The sequence below is a fragment of the Balaenoptera acutorostrata genome, chromosome 8, assembly GCF_949987535.1.
Source record: "Balaenoptera acutorostrata chromosome 8, mBalAcu1.1, whole genome shotgun sequence".
Taxonomy (NCBI): domain Eukaryota; kingdom Metazoa; phylum Chordata; class Mammalia; order Artiodactyla; family Balaenopteridae; genus Balaenoptera; species Balaenoptera acutorostrata.
The window spans coordinates 73,723,827-73,739,650 of NC_080071.1; the positions used below are offsets into that span (position 1 = coordinate 73,723,827).

At 44.8% G+C, this 15,824-nt stretch overlaps 1 protein-coding gene across 2 annotated transcripts in view; it reads left to right on the plus strand.

Moving 5' to 3' along the window:
* The first annotated feature begins 11,166 nt into the window (after positions 1 to 11,166).
* SMARCAL1 (SWI/SNF related, matrix associated, actin dependent regulator of chromatin, subfamily a like 1) overlaps positions 11,167 to 15,824 on the plus strand; it is a 56,232-nt gene continuing 51,574 nt past the window's right edge. The window contains exons 1-4 of one of the 2 annotated variants that reach the window (XM_007187883.2): positions 11,167 to 11,358; positions 12,454 to 12,490; positions 12,885 to 13,753; positions 14,333 to 14,383. In XM_007187883.2, the coding sequence (XP_007187945.2) occupies positions 12,943 to 13,753; positions 14,333 to 14,383 (862 nt within the window). In that variant the 5' untranslated portion in view covers positions 11,167 to 11,358; positions 12,454 to 12,490; positions 12,885 to 12,942. The remainder of the gene's footprint in view (positions 11,359 to 12,453; positions 12,491 to 12,884; positions 13,754 to 14,332; positions 14,384 to 15,824) is intronic. The other variant, XM_057551573.1, reaches the window with a different exon arrangement.

The window sequence follows — 15,824 nt, forward strand, 5'->3', positions numbered from 1 at the left end:
TTCCCTGACCAGGGATCCAAACCCGGGCCCCCTGCATTGGGAGTATGGAGTCTTAGCCACTGGACCACCAGCAAAGTCCCTCAAGGTGTTTTTTTACATTTAAAACTTCTTGATTGTCTTTTAAATTTTTTTATATTTAATTTAATTTGATTCACATTTTAATTTTTAGCCTAGCATAGGATCACCCCCCTAGGGGGTACTTTGGAAAAGTGTGGAGTGATTTGGTTTGCCCCAATGATGGGTAGAGGTCCCGCTCCTGGCAAGCAGAGCCTGGGACCCCAGCAGCTTAATATATTGCAACTTGTGCAACAATTCTACACATACCTAACGCCATGCTCCACACAACTTTTAAATGTCCCACTAGATATTTATAGAGCTGGAAACTCATTTATAATCATCTGAGCTTTAGAATGTAACTTCATTTTATATGTAAACAGAAAGACTTTTTAAAAGGCTTTTAATATACACTAAGTATACCCTAAGAATGGAACTACTATGTAAACTGCAGGAAGATTATACTTTATATTTTGTTCAGTGCTTTACCAGGAGTGGTTCACCAATTTGGAAGTCACATCTCTGACAGCAATGTTGCTCGTGGTAATTGAGACTTCAATATCCCTGTATTAGTCTTCATTCGTAGCTGTCACATTTGTGGTGATTTTACTTTTAGGGACTAGCGTCTATTTCATTATATCATCTAGTGGAGTCCTCTCTGAGCTGTCACCTATTGAAATACACCCCTAAGTTCCATTTCTAGCCTCTTTCAACTCTAAGCCTTTCCCAGCCCCTCTTCTTATCATGCCCAAACCAGACACGGAAGGCTCCTGCTGCATTTCCCTTAGGATAATGCCTGACATCCAGGTTTGGAGGAGGTAGGAGTGAGAGGTGGGCATGGATTTCCTGAGCTCCCTGACTTTTGGGGGAGAGGACCAGGGAATGCCCTTGTGTGTCACAACAGAAAGAGAACCAGCTGGGGCTTGCTTACCAGAGGAAGACTTTCGTTGCCTCACTCCTGCCACAGCTGATACTGCCTTCAAAACAAAGCTCCTAATTTACAGGCTTTAGATTCAACTTACATTTCCTGAGCACCTCTACTATGCCAGCCATTGTGCCAGGTGTCTCACAAGCACTGAGGTAGATGTTATTGCCCCCACTTTACAGGTAAGGAAACTGAGGCTCAGTTTCTAAAGTATGGAAATGATCCCAAGACATCCTCCTGAAACCCCCTCCCTGCTTCCAGGAAGGGTTAGACAGTTCTTCCCACGTTCCATCCCCTTTGTCCCTTTCTATGCCTACGCAGGCTCGGAGGAGAAGGGGGCCAGGAGGAGTCCTGGCCAGATGGCAGGGTAATAAATGACTCTGATTTAATCATTTGTTGCTCTCCTCTTAATTAAAAAGCTTTTCTCTGAATGACTTGCTGATCACTCAGGCAGTATACACTGTTTGGGTCAGGGCTGGAGGGCCAAGGGAAATCTAGACTGAGAGGAGGAGTTGGCAAAAGAGGTGCCAGATGGGTAGAAGAAGCCCACCCTACACATGCTGTGGGGAGACAGTTTCAGGGCCTCTCTCTCTCTTTAGGCCTGAAACGTGTTCAGTCCAATGACAGAGCCTTAGGGAACTGGTTCTTCTCTGGGTCCTGTGTTTATCTGGAAGCTGACTCAGCCATAGGGCTCTTGAATTTCTGAGATCAAGATGTAAGATTCATTTTATCTAACACGTGGCTTGGCACTCAGTTTCCCCGAAGTCCCGTCTGGCCTTGGGGAATGGTTAGATGACCTACGGGCCATTTTGCATATGTGATGTTACTTATACACTTGATACACAGGGGAGGAGGTGAGGCAGGGGAGGGGGGATGTGGTTGGGGGCTCCCGTTGTTCCAAGCATTGTCAGGATCTGCAGTTGCAATCAAATGACATGATTTCATAAGCTCTCTATGTCTTCTGTACAAGTACAATGTATAAGTCCCTGTGACTAAAATCTGCTTCACAGCAATTATCATACAGAGCCATGTTTTCAAAGCCTCAAATGTAATTAGAACATGTTATTGACAAAGCGTTAGCTAAAGATTTAAACTTTGAATTTGTTCATGAGGGATTGGATTTGTGAATATTGAGACTCCCCCCACACCCCCACTTCAACTGCCGTTGAGAGTTAGATTGAGATGCCAAATTCAATCAAAGACCACATAACACCCCCTACTGAGGGACTCCTGGCCCTCCCTTACTCATTCAGACTTGCCAGAAGGACCCCAAAGATCGTGTCCTTCAGGAAAACATCCTGTCAATCTATAACTCTCTCTCTTAAAAGTTATTTCATTTAATTAACCAAATTTTCCTCAGCATTTGTGATTCTGTCAGATCCAATCATCCTTGGAGCTACCACTTTTCCTGGTTATTTCTGGATGTCAAATTCTTACTTGTCCTTCAAAGGCCAGTTCAGGTACCACTCCATCTACTTTGCCTTCCTTGTCCTGTGGGCCCTCTGCACCCACCATCACATTTTTTTTTATAATTTATATATATATATATATATATATTTTTTTTTTTGGTTTAATTTTTGGCTGCATTGGGTCTTAGCTGCGGCACGCAGGATCTTCATTGCGGCACGTGGGATCCTCCACTGCGGTGTGCGGGCTTCTCTCTAGTTGTGGCGCATGGGCTCCAGAGCGCGTGGGCTTTGTAGTTGTGGCCCGCGGGCTCAGTAGTTGTGGCGTGAGGGCTTAGTTGCCCCTAGGCATGTGGGATCTTAGTTCCCCAACTAGGGATCGAGCCTGTGTCCCCTGCATTGGAAGACAGATTCTTAACCACTGGACCACCAGGCAAGTCCCTCATATCACATTTTTGACACACATCTCCTCTCTTCTCCTAGACTATAAGCTCCTGGAGACAAACATTTTCTTTTTAGTGTTTGTATTCCAATCATGGACAATGGAATCTTGCAGACAAATAATAAAGAGTTGCAGAGGCTTCTTACTTCGTTTCATCTGTCTGCTGTTATGTTATCAGCCCCACCACTGTTTTCATTAGCATAGCTTTGTAGCACATTTTAAATTTTAACTCTAGAATAATAGCTTAATATATTGATCACTTCCTATGTTCCAGGCAATGGGCTAAGAGCTTTACATGATCTCATTTAATCCTAACAGGAAGTCTCTGGGATAAGCCCAATTTTTCCATTTTATAATGGAGGAAGTCAAAATAGGAAGAAATTAACTTACTTCAGTACAAGTGCAAAGATCAAAGTGCAGAACCATGTGACTAGCATGTTACCCTGTATAGAGAAAGGAATGAGGGATAAATATGGTTTTATTTACATGTACATAAAATATATCCAGAAAAATATGCAAGAAAATGATGACATTTATTGCCTGTTGGGCAAGGGATGGGTGGCTAAAAAACAGGGATGCAGGCAGATGCAGATGCAAGTCTTGGAGGCACTGAAGCTTATACAATTTGGGAAGGGACAGCTTTTTTTTTTTTAATTTTATTTATTTTTGGCTGCGTTAGGTCTTCGTTGCTGCACGCGGTTTTTTTCTAGTTGCGGCGAGTGGGGGCTACTCTTCAATGCGGTGCGCGGGTTTCTCATTGTGGTGTCTTCTCTTGTTGCATAGCACAGGCTCTAGTCCTACCGGCTTCAGTGGTTGCAGTGCGCGGGCTTCAGTAGTTGCAGCACACAGGCTCAGTAGTTGTGGTGCACGGGCTTAGCTGCTCCATGGCATGTGGGATCTTCCCGGACCAGGGCTCGAACCCGTGTCCCCTGCATTGGCAGGCAATTCTTAACGACTGTGCCACCAGGGAAGTCCCGGGAAAGGGCAGCTTTTAAAGAAAAAATAATACAAAATGAATATAGAATTAGGTACAGGACCTTAGAAGAGGCCTATTGCAAATGAGGGTCCCTGAAGTCGAAGCTTACATAACTTCATGTTAAATCTGCTTCCAGCTAGAAGAAAACATTTCACTGTATGTGCTTTCACATGTGTACAGGGTTTGAATCATGTGAATGTATTGCTTATTCAAAATATATATAGTTTTTTAATTAATATTTTTAAATGCTATCTCTTCAACTGATAACATGAAACAGGCCTTTTAAATTGTGAGAAAAGCAAGTAACTAAGTATTTTCATTTGTTTACAAGCAGAGAAGGAGGTGCGTGTAGCAAGCTAGAGAGGGTGCTGAGAAGGAATTGTGGAGTTGTCTGTTTACTGGAAACTGAGGAGTAGTGGAAGGTGGGGATTTACCTCCATCATTTCAAAGTACAGACTCGTGCTGGGAGTCTGAAAGCCTTGAGTATGTAATACTTACCAGACTTCACATCACTTGCTGTACAAGTCGGGTTAAGGAGAGACTCCCTGCTCTTTCAGAAGCTTACAAGAGGAAAATAAAAACTCAAATGATATTGAACTGATTGCTAAGAGGGAGGCTGACTTCCTGGAATCAAGGGCTGGAGGACCAAGGAGGTGAGTGGACTGGATGCTAATGCTCTTTCCCAAATGGATCTGATGGTCCGTGGTTTTCTGTTATTGCAGCCAGGAGAAAGAGGTCCTTTACTGTAAACTACCTAGAAAGCATTCATTCTCTTAACCGCTCAATTAGGATAATTTACCCTCGTGATAAATGGGACTGTTCCTTCTCTGTGATTTAGTCTGAGCGGGCCTCCTTCTAATGCAGGTGGAAATAGCTCTGTTCTCAGCAGATGGCCAACCTGTGTCCTCACCACCCTAATGCCTCAACCTGCAGCTTGCAGCGTGGCTCTGCAGAAGGGATTGATCGCAAGCTCCCAGGTCAGTGGGAACATAAAATAGATAGCAGCTCCCTCCATATATCTCTCTCCCATAGACAGAACAAAGTTGAACATGCAGAGAATCTGGAGTGGACACTAAGGAGAATCTTCTGACAGTTAAGAAACACGAAATACTGGAGTAAGGGAAGGAAGGAGCAACACGTTTCTCAGATCCAGAGGAACCCCACACTTTGGATGGTTATTTAGATGTTGTCTTAGTTACAGCGGAGACAGCATGCAGCCCTCAAGGCCACTTAAATTTCCCTCTACTTTTGAAATTCCTTAACGATTGAACGACCTTTTGTTTGTGCGATGTTTTATTTGAGTCAGGAGTGGATCCCCTTTCTTTCTCTATTGAAGAGGGGAAGGCAACTGATGGCCACAGAAGTAAAAATCAAACAAATGCGAGCGGGGAATGTCTAGGGGAGGGTAATATAAAGTGTTACCCTTACAGTCTTTGAGAACTGAAAACCAGGAGAAATTCAACACATGCAACAAACTACTAAAAATAAGTTTTAGTTCCATGATGTGGGCAGGCTGGTTATGGGGTTAGAGGAGCAGAAGGGGGGAAGGGGAAAGGGAAGAATAAAAAGGTAGTAAATGTAATATAAGATGAAAAAGAAAGAAAGAAGACGAGATAAAGCATAAACATAGAGAACCAAGGAGTAAAGAGGAGCCAGGACAGAGTGATGGGAAACAGTAACATGGGCTAGGATCATGGACTATTATTCGCCTCCTGGTGGCCTTTAGGGGTATTGCACCAAGCCAATGACTTCTAATTGAATGTTAAATTTTCCCATCTGTAGACACAAATGGGGGGCTGCCAAGGGGGCAATTTCCCATGGGATGGATTACCTATTCTATAGCAAGAGTAGAATATTAAGCAAAGCCTGATGGTTCTTCCCTTGTTGTAACACCTAGGAAGCTGCATACTGGATGAAGAGTAGGAGGCAGGACATCTGAGAGTTTGGGTTCCAGTGTTATCTGTATCATTGAACAAGCTACTTGTCTCCTCTTTGCCTCCATTTTCCTTTAATAATCATGAAAGAACGCAATTTTTCCAATTCATATCTCTGTAAAGAAGCTGCCTATTATACAGAAAAAAACAGCAGTCCGTAGAAAGTTCCATTTACTACCCCAGCTTTCTAAGCGGCTTCACGTCCACTGCCGCAGTGGGAGGTGAGCAGCGGGGCACTCTTTGAGTGCTGTGTGCTGCACTCAGACATTCAGGCTCCCTGAGAAGGAGACGTGGTGCCGGAGTCTCCCTCCAAGGAGCTTTCCAAAGGGACCATCTCACCAGGCCACCGGGCTTCCTGGTCTGGACTCCTGCTTGGCTTCCTAAAAGGCCTTCCTGTTGGCACTCTCACCTTCCTCCAGGGAAACCTCCAGTCAGCGGCAAGAACAATCTTCTTAAGACACACACCATATCACACTATTCCAGGGTGAATCCTTTCGGTGGTTCCCCACTGCTCCCAGAACAAAATCCAAACATCTTTCTGGGGCCTGCAGGACCCTGACAGTATCTGTCCTACTTGCCTCTCCAGCCTCACCGTGTGCCCCTCGCCTTCTCTCTCACTGTCCTGTGGCCATACTTGCCTTCTTTCAGCTCCCCTAACATGCCCAGATCTTTCTTGCCTGGGTGCCTCTAGCTCAGGACCTTCCTCCCTATGACATTTACATGGCTGCCTCCCCTCCTCCTTCTGGTCTCAGCTTCAAGGCCTTCCCTCAGAGAGTCCTCTCTTAACCACCATGAAATAGTTCCTTCTATAGTCTCTCTTTGGGCCCTCTGCTTAGGTCCCTCAAGCACTTATCATTTAGTTTGTTTCCGTGTGTGTGTGTGTGTGTGTGTGTGCCTCCCCAACCAGACTGTAAGCTTTAAGAAGAAAGGGTGACATCTTTGGGTTTTTATTGACTGTTGCAACCCCAGGGCCTTTGCACAGTGTATGGCCCATAGCAGGTCCTTGAATTGTTGCTAAACGAATATATGAATGGATGGGTGAATAAAGTGGAATTTGTGATTTTGGAGAAACAGGAAAAGTGAAACTTCACAGATTTAAGAAAACTGGAGCAGGGTGTCAAGGGGGGGGTGCTTTTGGCAAAGCCATCCCAGCAGAAAAGGTGCCAGATTTGAGGGAGAGGCTTGTGAATTAATCACAGCCACCAAGACCAGAAAGTTTGAGAAATTAAGATGCTTGGAGAACGAACCCTCACACCAAACTGTGGGATGCATGGTGTAGAAATAATACTGAGTTTCTGTCTTTATAATACATTTAGAGCTTTTGGGGGGAGGAGCAATGGGGGTGCAGATGAGAGAAGGGAGAAAAACTGAACTGTCAGACTCAAAGCAATTAAGTCCATCAGAATGGAACAACCGCTAAGGAAGGTGAATTTCTTGGCTTGTAAACCTTCACATGGCTCCTCTGTGCTTTGGATATGCAAATGTCTTTACCAACTGGCAGCACCCGAGGAAGGAACAGCCTCCGTATCCACCCAAAGTCTTGCACCTGCTTCTGAATCTTATCACAGGGCTCTAGGTGTAATTAACTTGAGTGATGACATGCCCTTGAGGTGCCTGTCAAAAACTCCCTTCCCAAAGGGCTGTCAGGCCCTCTCTAGGGGATCAGAAACGGAGGGAAGAGGGAAGCCCAGGGCCTGCATCACTAGCATGTAAGCTCCAGGAAGAGGACTGCAGTAGGTACCCAGACACACTGTTAGGCAACGCCAAGCATGCAACAATTATCTGTAGGTTTAATTAGTGTCAGAAAGAGTCCTACAGTGGAAATGATGTTCCCCGTTCCAGCCCAGCCTCTGCCTGGTCCTTCATGTCAGGCACAGCTAATTCCTCTGGGTGTGTTTTTACAACACACAAAGGTGCTGTCTGAACTAGCAGCTGATCTGGCCTCTGTTTCCTCACATATAAAACCACATAGTCCGTTCTAGCTTTAAAATTCAACATATCGATATATCTGTGAATCATCTACCTATCAATGCGTATTTGTTCGCTGCCCACTGATACCATAGGAGTGGACTGGTCTTATGGTTGTCAGATAAAATATAGGACCCTCAGTTAAATTTACATTTCAGATAAGCAATACTTTTTAAATATAAGTATGTGCATGCAATGTTGGGGACAATTATTTGGGACATTTGCTAAATCTGACAGCTTTAGCTATTTGTCGTCTATCCTCCAAATACTGTAATCTTTTGGAGGAACAGGAACAGGATCTTATTCATCTTTGGAATCCCTTGCAATTGTGTCTGCCAGATTTTTGGATTTCACAGACTAAATATAATTGGATATTTTTGAAAGAAAAACTACTTTTAATTTTGGTAAATAAAGGCATTTATGACATTCATCACTTTACTAAAGAAAAGTCAGTTAAATTTTAAAAAACTACTAGATGAACTCTCAAGTCATTTTAATGTAATTTTACATAATTATATAAATCTTTTTAAAAATTAACTTTACAAGATGCCTATCACATTGTCCTGTTGTTTGTGTGAGTCCAAGGCAATCAGGTGACACTTCAAACCAGTTGGCACTGCCTAGCTGACTTGCATTTGGGAGCTTCAGCTGTGCGGTGTTTATTTGAAGGCCTTGCATGATGTTTTCACTTTTTTGCTTTAGCTGCCAGGAAGCCCTGAGTTAATTTGGAGCTCAGCTGCTATAACTAGCCTCTTCTCTCCCTGCATTCCTTGGCTCCGGCGCTTTCCTCCAGGCCTTTAAACCTTTTCAATGAATGAATTTTTACTATAAGTTTCCTGAAGAACTTTGGAAGTACAGAAATTTAAACAAAAAAGCCTTGCATATATCAGTACTCAATAAATGGTGCTATTGACAAAGCAGATATGAACAATGAGTGGTATTTGATTAGTTTACTTTCTGAAGACAAGGTGTTTTTTAACTGAATTCTTTTTTTTTTTAAACATCTTTATTGGAGTATAATTCTAATTTCCCATTCTTATAATTTTTGAATGTTTGAGCTAGAAAGGTAAGCACATCTTTTAGTTCAAATCCAGACTTCCCGAATTGGGATTTTGATCCCATGAATCCATAGGAATACTAGAATCCAAGCTCCACTGGTCCACATGCCTTCTTAGCACACATCAAAGGGCAATATGTCATTCTACAGGCGAGCCAACTGAGCACAGCCAAGGGCAGTGACTGTCCTATGAATTGGTGGCAGACGTGGGTGAAGTGCCCAGCACCCAGCTTTCTTAGCAAATTAACTGAGTCGGCTGGGGAACAGAAAGGGCAGGGAAAGATGTTCATTCATTTCTGTTCACACTATAGAGTAGGAAATGGCTGCTGGGTGCAGAGAAATGAAGGACCTGAGAAGATTGACCTCAAATAATAGCAACATCCCTCTCCCATCTGTTCTGGGATTTCACAGTTCACTAAGTGCTTCTCCCGTATTTTCTCAATTTGATCCTCACCACAAGGAGATTTAGCAAGGTGGTACTGTTTTCTCATCCTAACTTTACAGATGAGAACTTAGAGGCATGGTCATGTGTTGATGTGGCCAATAAAAGGGGTGGAGCTGAGATTTGAACACTATCTAGTGCTGAACTTCACTCAAGGCCTATAGCCAGGCCAATGTTTTTGTCATTTAAAAAACCAACCCGGGGCTTCCCGGGTGGTGCAGTGGTTGAGAATCCGCCTGTCAATGCAGGGGACACGGGTTCGAGCCCTGGTCTGGGAAGAGCCCACATGCCGCGGAGCAACTGGGCCCGTGAGTCACAACTACTGAGCCTGCGCGTCTGGAGCCTATGCTTCGCAACGAGAGGCTGCGATAGTGAGAGGCCTGCGCACTGTGATGAAGAGTGGCCCCCGCTTGCCGCAACTAGAGAAAGCCCTCGCACAGAAACAAAGACTCAACACAGCCAAAAATAAAAATTAATTAATTAATTAATTTTTAAAAAAACCAGGGCTTCCCTGGTGGAGCAGTGGTTGGGAGTCTGCCTGCCAATGCAGGGGACACGGGTTCGAGCCCTGGTCTGGGAGGATCCCACACGCAGCGGAGCAACTGGGCCCCTGAGCCACAATTACTGAGCCTGCGCGTCTGGAGCCTGTGCTCTGCAACAAGAGAGGCCGCGACAGTGAGAAGACCGCGCACCGCGATGAAGAGTGGCCTCCACTTGCCACAACTAGAGAAAGCCCTCGCACAGAAACAAAGACCCAACACAGCCATAAAAATAATTAATTAATTAATTAATTAATTTAAAAAAAACCCAAAAACCAACCCGATTTACTGTTTCAAAAGTCACACACGTTCTATATGATTATTCTAAGAAAATTCAAATAATTCAGAAAAATATAGGTTAAAAAGGAGAGGAGTGTATCCCATCCTCCCCTGTTCCTGAACTATGAGTTTACATGCATTGATAGGTAGGGATTTTTTTTTTTTTAATGGATCAAACTATACACATTGATGTGCTTTGTTTTTCTTAACAATACATCTTGGCCATTTTTCCAAATCCTTAAGTAGAGATCTACCTCTTTGTTTTAAAATGAGCCATGTTTGAAAATAGAATAGCAACATTTATGTGAATACTGATGACAGGGAAATATTATATTTACCACCAATATTTAATAGTGCAGTTGATTATGGAATGGAAAGGGTGTTGGTGCTCAGAAATGGGGTAAACTGACTCTGATAGTGTCAGCTTACTAATTTTCTCTCAAAAGTGTGGGCTCCAGAGTCAGAATCACAAATAGGCTAATAAGGCTTTGAAAAAGTTATCCAGTAGCTGCTCAGTTTTCCCATCTGTAAAAGGGGGATACAAATACTGTGTGTTCCTTAAGGTTGTAGTGAGGATTAAATGAGATAATTCACATTAAATGCTCAGCACAATGACTGATGAAGACAGTGATGATGACAACAATGACAGTGACGACAATGCTAATTCTCTTTTGATCCAAGAAGGTCAGGTCGGGGTTGGAACAGCAGGTGGTGCTTAAATTGCAAGGTTACCTTTGGCTTGTCAAATCAAACTCTGTGTTACTACGATGTTGTACATTTTGCACAGCTCATATTGCTTCCTTCCTGGGTGCTAATAAAAATAAGGAAGAGCATGGAAAACAAAAAAACAAAAACCTCCGACAACTCCTGACAGCGTGACTCCAGTTTTGGAAACAACGACCCAGGCTTTCACGATCCGGTGCTTGCTGAAACCTTTGAGGGACTCGAGGACTACAATTCCCAGGGTGCACGATTTCACCCCCGCCCACGGCGTTGCGTCTCCTAGTTCTCACCAGGCTCCGAGTTCAAACTACAAATCCCAGAAGGCCTTGCAGCACTGCTCGGGTCTTCCGTCTGAGGTCTTTCACTTTGTAAAGTGTAACTGGGGCCGCGTTGCCCTCTGGGAAGTGTAGTTCCTCGGGGAGCGACCCCACCACCAGCACTACCTCTGAGGCCTGGCTGCTGAAATAAGGCGAGCGAACTGGCAGCGCTCGAGTAACTGGGCCTAACCGGCTACCCGGAAGAGTAACCTGGCTCGGGAGGGCCCTGGAGACGCGCCTGGGTTCGGGGTCGGGGGCGAATATGGCTCGCGTTCTAGGCTTCACCGGGTGAGAAGGTAAACTGGGAGGAAGGCGGCGGTGGCGGACGAGACCAAATGCCACCCTGAAGCAGGGAGTGGGCCAACGGAAAGGGTGAATCCAGGTGGAGATGATAGGGGTGGGAGTGGCGCTCCCATACTGCCAGGTCGGGGAGAGGCGCGCCCCCAAAATGGGGTGGAACACAGGTCTCAGAACAAAGAAGAGGGGCGTCCATGTAGTGGGATGGCTTTATGGTTTGGGGCTGATCACTGGGACTTCATCCCATGGCGTCGTCTCCCCTGGCTAGTGGAGGCAGCGCACCTGGCCTTGGACCTGGAGAGTTTGGGGGCGCAGCAGAGCGCTGGTTGGAAAGTTAGGCAGGAGTGTTTTACCCGGGGAGCCTGAGAACTGCAGCCGAGCCCGGGAACGATGCCTTTCCCTAACCCCTTCTTAACTGCTGGTGTTTGGAGGAAGTGGAAGGTCTCTAGGGATCGATGTTTGGAGTTCCCGTCAAAGAGAGCCCCAGCAGGAAGGAAACCTTTTTACCCTCGGGAGCTTCTCAGAGGCCCCCCACCTTATCATCATTATAAACATTACGTGGCGTTACATTGGGTAGCGGCTCTTCAGTTCGAATCAAGCCAGAGAAATTGGTGTCCAGCGCCTGGGTCTAGAGTATTATAAAAGTGGCTCAGCTCATAGAAAAATGACCTAAGTAAATTAATTGGAAAAAAAAAAATCGGGATAGGGATACAAAACAGAACACATATAATAATCCTATTTTGTAATAAATCATCTGTCTTCCAAATATTATACATGACCTGTATCTATGGATATGGATAGAAAAAAATCAGAATTATACTGTATTCTAAACTATGAACAGTGGTTATTGATGAATACTGAGATTACAGATTAATTTTACTCTTTTCTTTACATCTTTATGTAGCGTCTGAATTTGTACAGTGAGCGTATTACTTTTTTTTTTGTGCTTATTTTTCCAGAAGAGTCACTCGTTGCTCTATGGTGGTGGGTTTACCACCTGCAGATTGACTTGCCAGGAATGATAAAACGATGGTATTCGAGGGGTGAATTCAGTATACAGTGTATGTGATGCTAAGCTTTTTTCCTTCTTCCAGGTTGGAAAGAGGCTGTTCTAGCAAGTGTCACGCCATGGTATGTGGTTGTTTTGGTCTATGTCAGTCTAATCCATTATCCTTTCTAGTTTGAAACGTCGCCCTTCTCATTATCTGATGGGTTTAGGTTGCACTATATAACTTTTTGGGATCTGATAACTCATGTTGGCTGGTGGATGAGAGGGAGAAAAATATTGCAGTTGAAATACCTTTTTGGCTTTGGATTTGATCGACCTTGCTTTTTACTTTTTGTCAGAGTCATGGTTTTTGGCATACGCTACCTACTATCTGTGTGGGTATGTGTTTAATTATAAAAGAAACTTTCATAAATCCTTTGGCTCCTTGTGCATTTCCTGGGACAAAAGCTTGTTAAAATCAAGGTAAGCAAATACATACATTTAATGTTTATTTCAATATTGTTTTTCCTTTCTCAGCTTTTGCCAAGTTTCCGATTAAAGATTGACATTCCTGCATGAACATTTCCCTGTTAAAATGTCCTTGCCCCTTACAGAGGAGCAGAGGAAAAAAATTGAAGAGAATCGGCAAAAGGCTCTGGCCCGTAGAGCTGAGAAATTATTAGCAGAACAACATCAGAACACAGTCTCGGGCTCCAACATTGCTGCCAAACCTTCCCAGTCCAAGCAGGACCCTTCCAGACACCTCCACCAGGATCCTTCTAAGTCAGGGAGCCATGGTGTCGTTTTCAAGCAACAGAATCCCAGGAGTTCATCTGATGGTGATCAGAGACCTCAAAATTCCCGCAGTTTTCAACTCAGCACCTCAGAGCAGGCAAAGGGGACATGGCAGAGGCAAGAAGAGATGCCCACAGCCTGCCTGGGCCACCGCCCACCAAATCAAGTGACTCTCGCTGGGGTCTCCCCTCCCTTGGCAAACAGTCCTCCAGCGGTCTCCAGCGAACAGCTCTGGGGTTATGGGTTAGAGCAAGGTCAGATCCAGGCTTCACACGAGACCAAATCGACACCCTTTGTTAACACAACTCATGAGCCTTTGGCCAGAGCCAAGAATTTCCAGGAGACAGCAGCTTCTTCCTGTGGACAGCCTCCCAGGGATCCTGAATTCGAGGCCAGGATGGCAAGACCCTCCACCTCTGGGCAGAACGTTTCAGGGAGTGTGACGCCCAGGACAGAAGAAAGACTACAACAGAAATTAGGGACCCCACTCCACAAGGCAGCAGGCTCCCAGCAGGGAACATGCATAAAAATCGGTGATCGTTTCCAGGTGAAGATTGGGTACAACGAGGAGCTCATTGCAGTGTTCAAGAGTCTGCCCAGCAGACGTTACGGTAATGAGTCTTCCATCTAGTTCTTTCAGATGTTTTTTCCTGCTTCTAGAGGCTCTTTAAATCTAACAGTTTCTCATAAATATGAAGAGAGTTCATTGGCACATTATGTCCATCCAGTTGTTAAAAATGTTCTGTTTTAGCTCATGTTTCCTTTTATAATAGACGTTCCTTCAAACAGCTGCCATGCTTGGGGGCTGCCACACGGCCACATGGAGAATGGATGAATAGTTCCCCTGCCAGGTGCTTTGTATGCAGTGTAGCACTTAAGCCTAAAACAGTTTTTTGTGAGAAGTAGGTGTTATTTCCATTTTAAAGGCGATGGAACTGGCTCAGCCAGGTGACGTGGCATGCTCAGGTTGCTTCTCCCAGAAGGGCAGAGCCAAAGCATTATCCTCATTTATATTTGCTGTTTGTCCTCTACGGGGATTTTGTACATCAGTAGGGGCTTTTCAGTCAACTGTTTTGAACTTAGCATTCATTCGTTCATTTAACAAACCCTTATTGAATGTCCAAGTACAGCTCATACCAGCAGTCATCAACCTTATTGTGGGCAAACCAGGTACTTCTGTTTCATTTCAGATCCTGCCACCAAGACGTGGAACTTCAGCATGACCGACTACGGTGCCCTAAGTAAGTAGGTGTGTGGTCCCCCCTCATGCAGGGGGATGCTAGTATTGAAAAGTTCCTCGAGTAGCAGATATAGTCTGGCTTGTGGTTCAGATGGCTTTTGGGATGCCATCCCAGGGCTCCTCTTCCTTCTCCCCATGGTCAGCCTAATGAGGCAGGTCCTTGGGAGGAGGGCACCGGTCATGTTAACAGAAGCTAGCACTTACAGAACCTGCTACATACTTGGCTGTTCTAAGCCCCTTATCTATGCTACCTCTTTTATTCCATATAACAACCATTTTACAGATGGGAAAACTGAGGTCCAGAGAGGCTCTGTAACTAACATAGGGTCACACAGCCAATCGGTTGTACAACTGAGATTCAAACCCAAGCCACCTGACTTCAGAGTGTATATTCCCACTGGACTGCAGGCTCCAGCCATGCCAGGCAGCTGTGCCGGCCCTGCTCCCAGGAACGGTAACCATTCAGCAGACAACACAAACCGGAGAGTGCAGGGAGCGGGTGTTGCCCAGGCTGGCTCCAGCCTGTGTCATGTCTGGTGGTGGTCAGGGCCCCCGGGTGCGCACCACTCTGTCTTCTGAGATTTTGTTGACTGTCCTACACCAAGGTTTTTGTCACCTTGTCCTAGTGCCTGAAGCCTGCACCTCTGTTAGAGTCAGCCCTGAGTGTCTTCATCTCCCGTTCTACTCTTCCCTCCCAGCAGCCATTTCTGTGCCCTCTCTGTCCCCACCCAGTTCAAAAAGGGAAAAGCAGAGGATGCAGGGTGAGGTTGCTCCTCCACAGATTTGGGGCACGAGGTGGAATTCTCTGACATCACCAGTACAGTTTCTGGGGGTGATGGGACAGCTCCCTCCCTGCAGAACTTCCTGTTTCTCTCCTTGTCCTCTACCTCTTGAAATGTTTGACACTAGGTTTGGGGGAGCTCGCTTTTCCCGTTATTTTAATCCATTTATTAGGTGTTGTGGGGAGGAGACCCAGTGCTCTGGGTTAACATTGTAGGTCTTGATACCTGGTGTTGTGTTATTGCTCGTGTTAAACCAGTGATTTCCACTGTTATGAAATTCTTTTCATGTCATGTCAATTTTTTTTTTTTTTTGCTTTTCTTATACTTTTATATATGTATACAAAAGTAACCTACAGAGACTGTTTAAAAAGTCTCTGTTTTGTTTGTTTTGTCCTCTTTTTACTCCTGTCCTCTGACCACAAGGCATGGTGACTCAGATGACCAATGCTTTTGCAAATTCATTCAGGTTTTCTGTGCAGTATGGTTGTTTTTGGTAATGCTCCACGTACTTTTTTTTTTTTAACTGTTCATTGGGCACAAAATTCTGTCTTTAGCTTTCAGGTGAATTTTGCTGATTAGGAATTGTTGAGCTCCTCTGTATCCTTCTCAATGTTTTGCATACTCAGTCTGCTCTCTACCAAGGTATACCTTGAACACTCT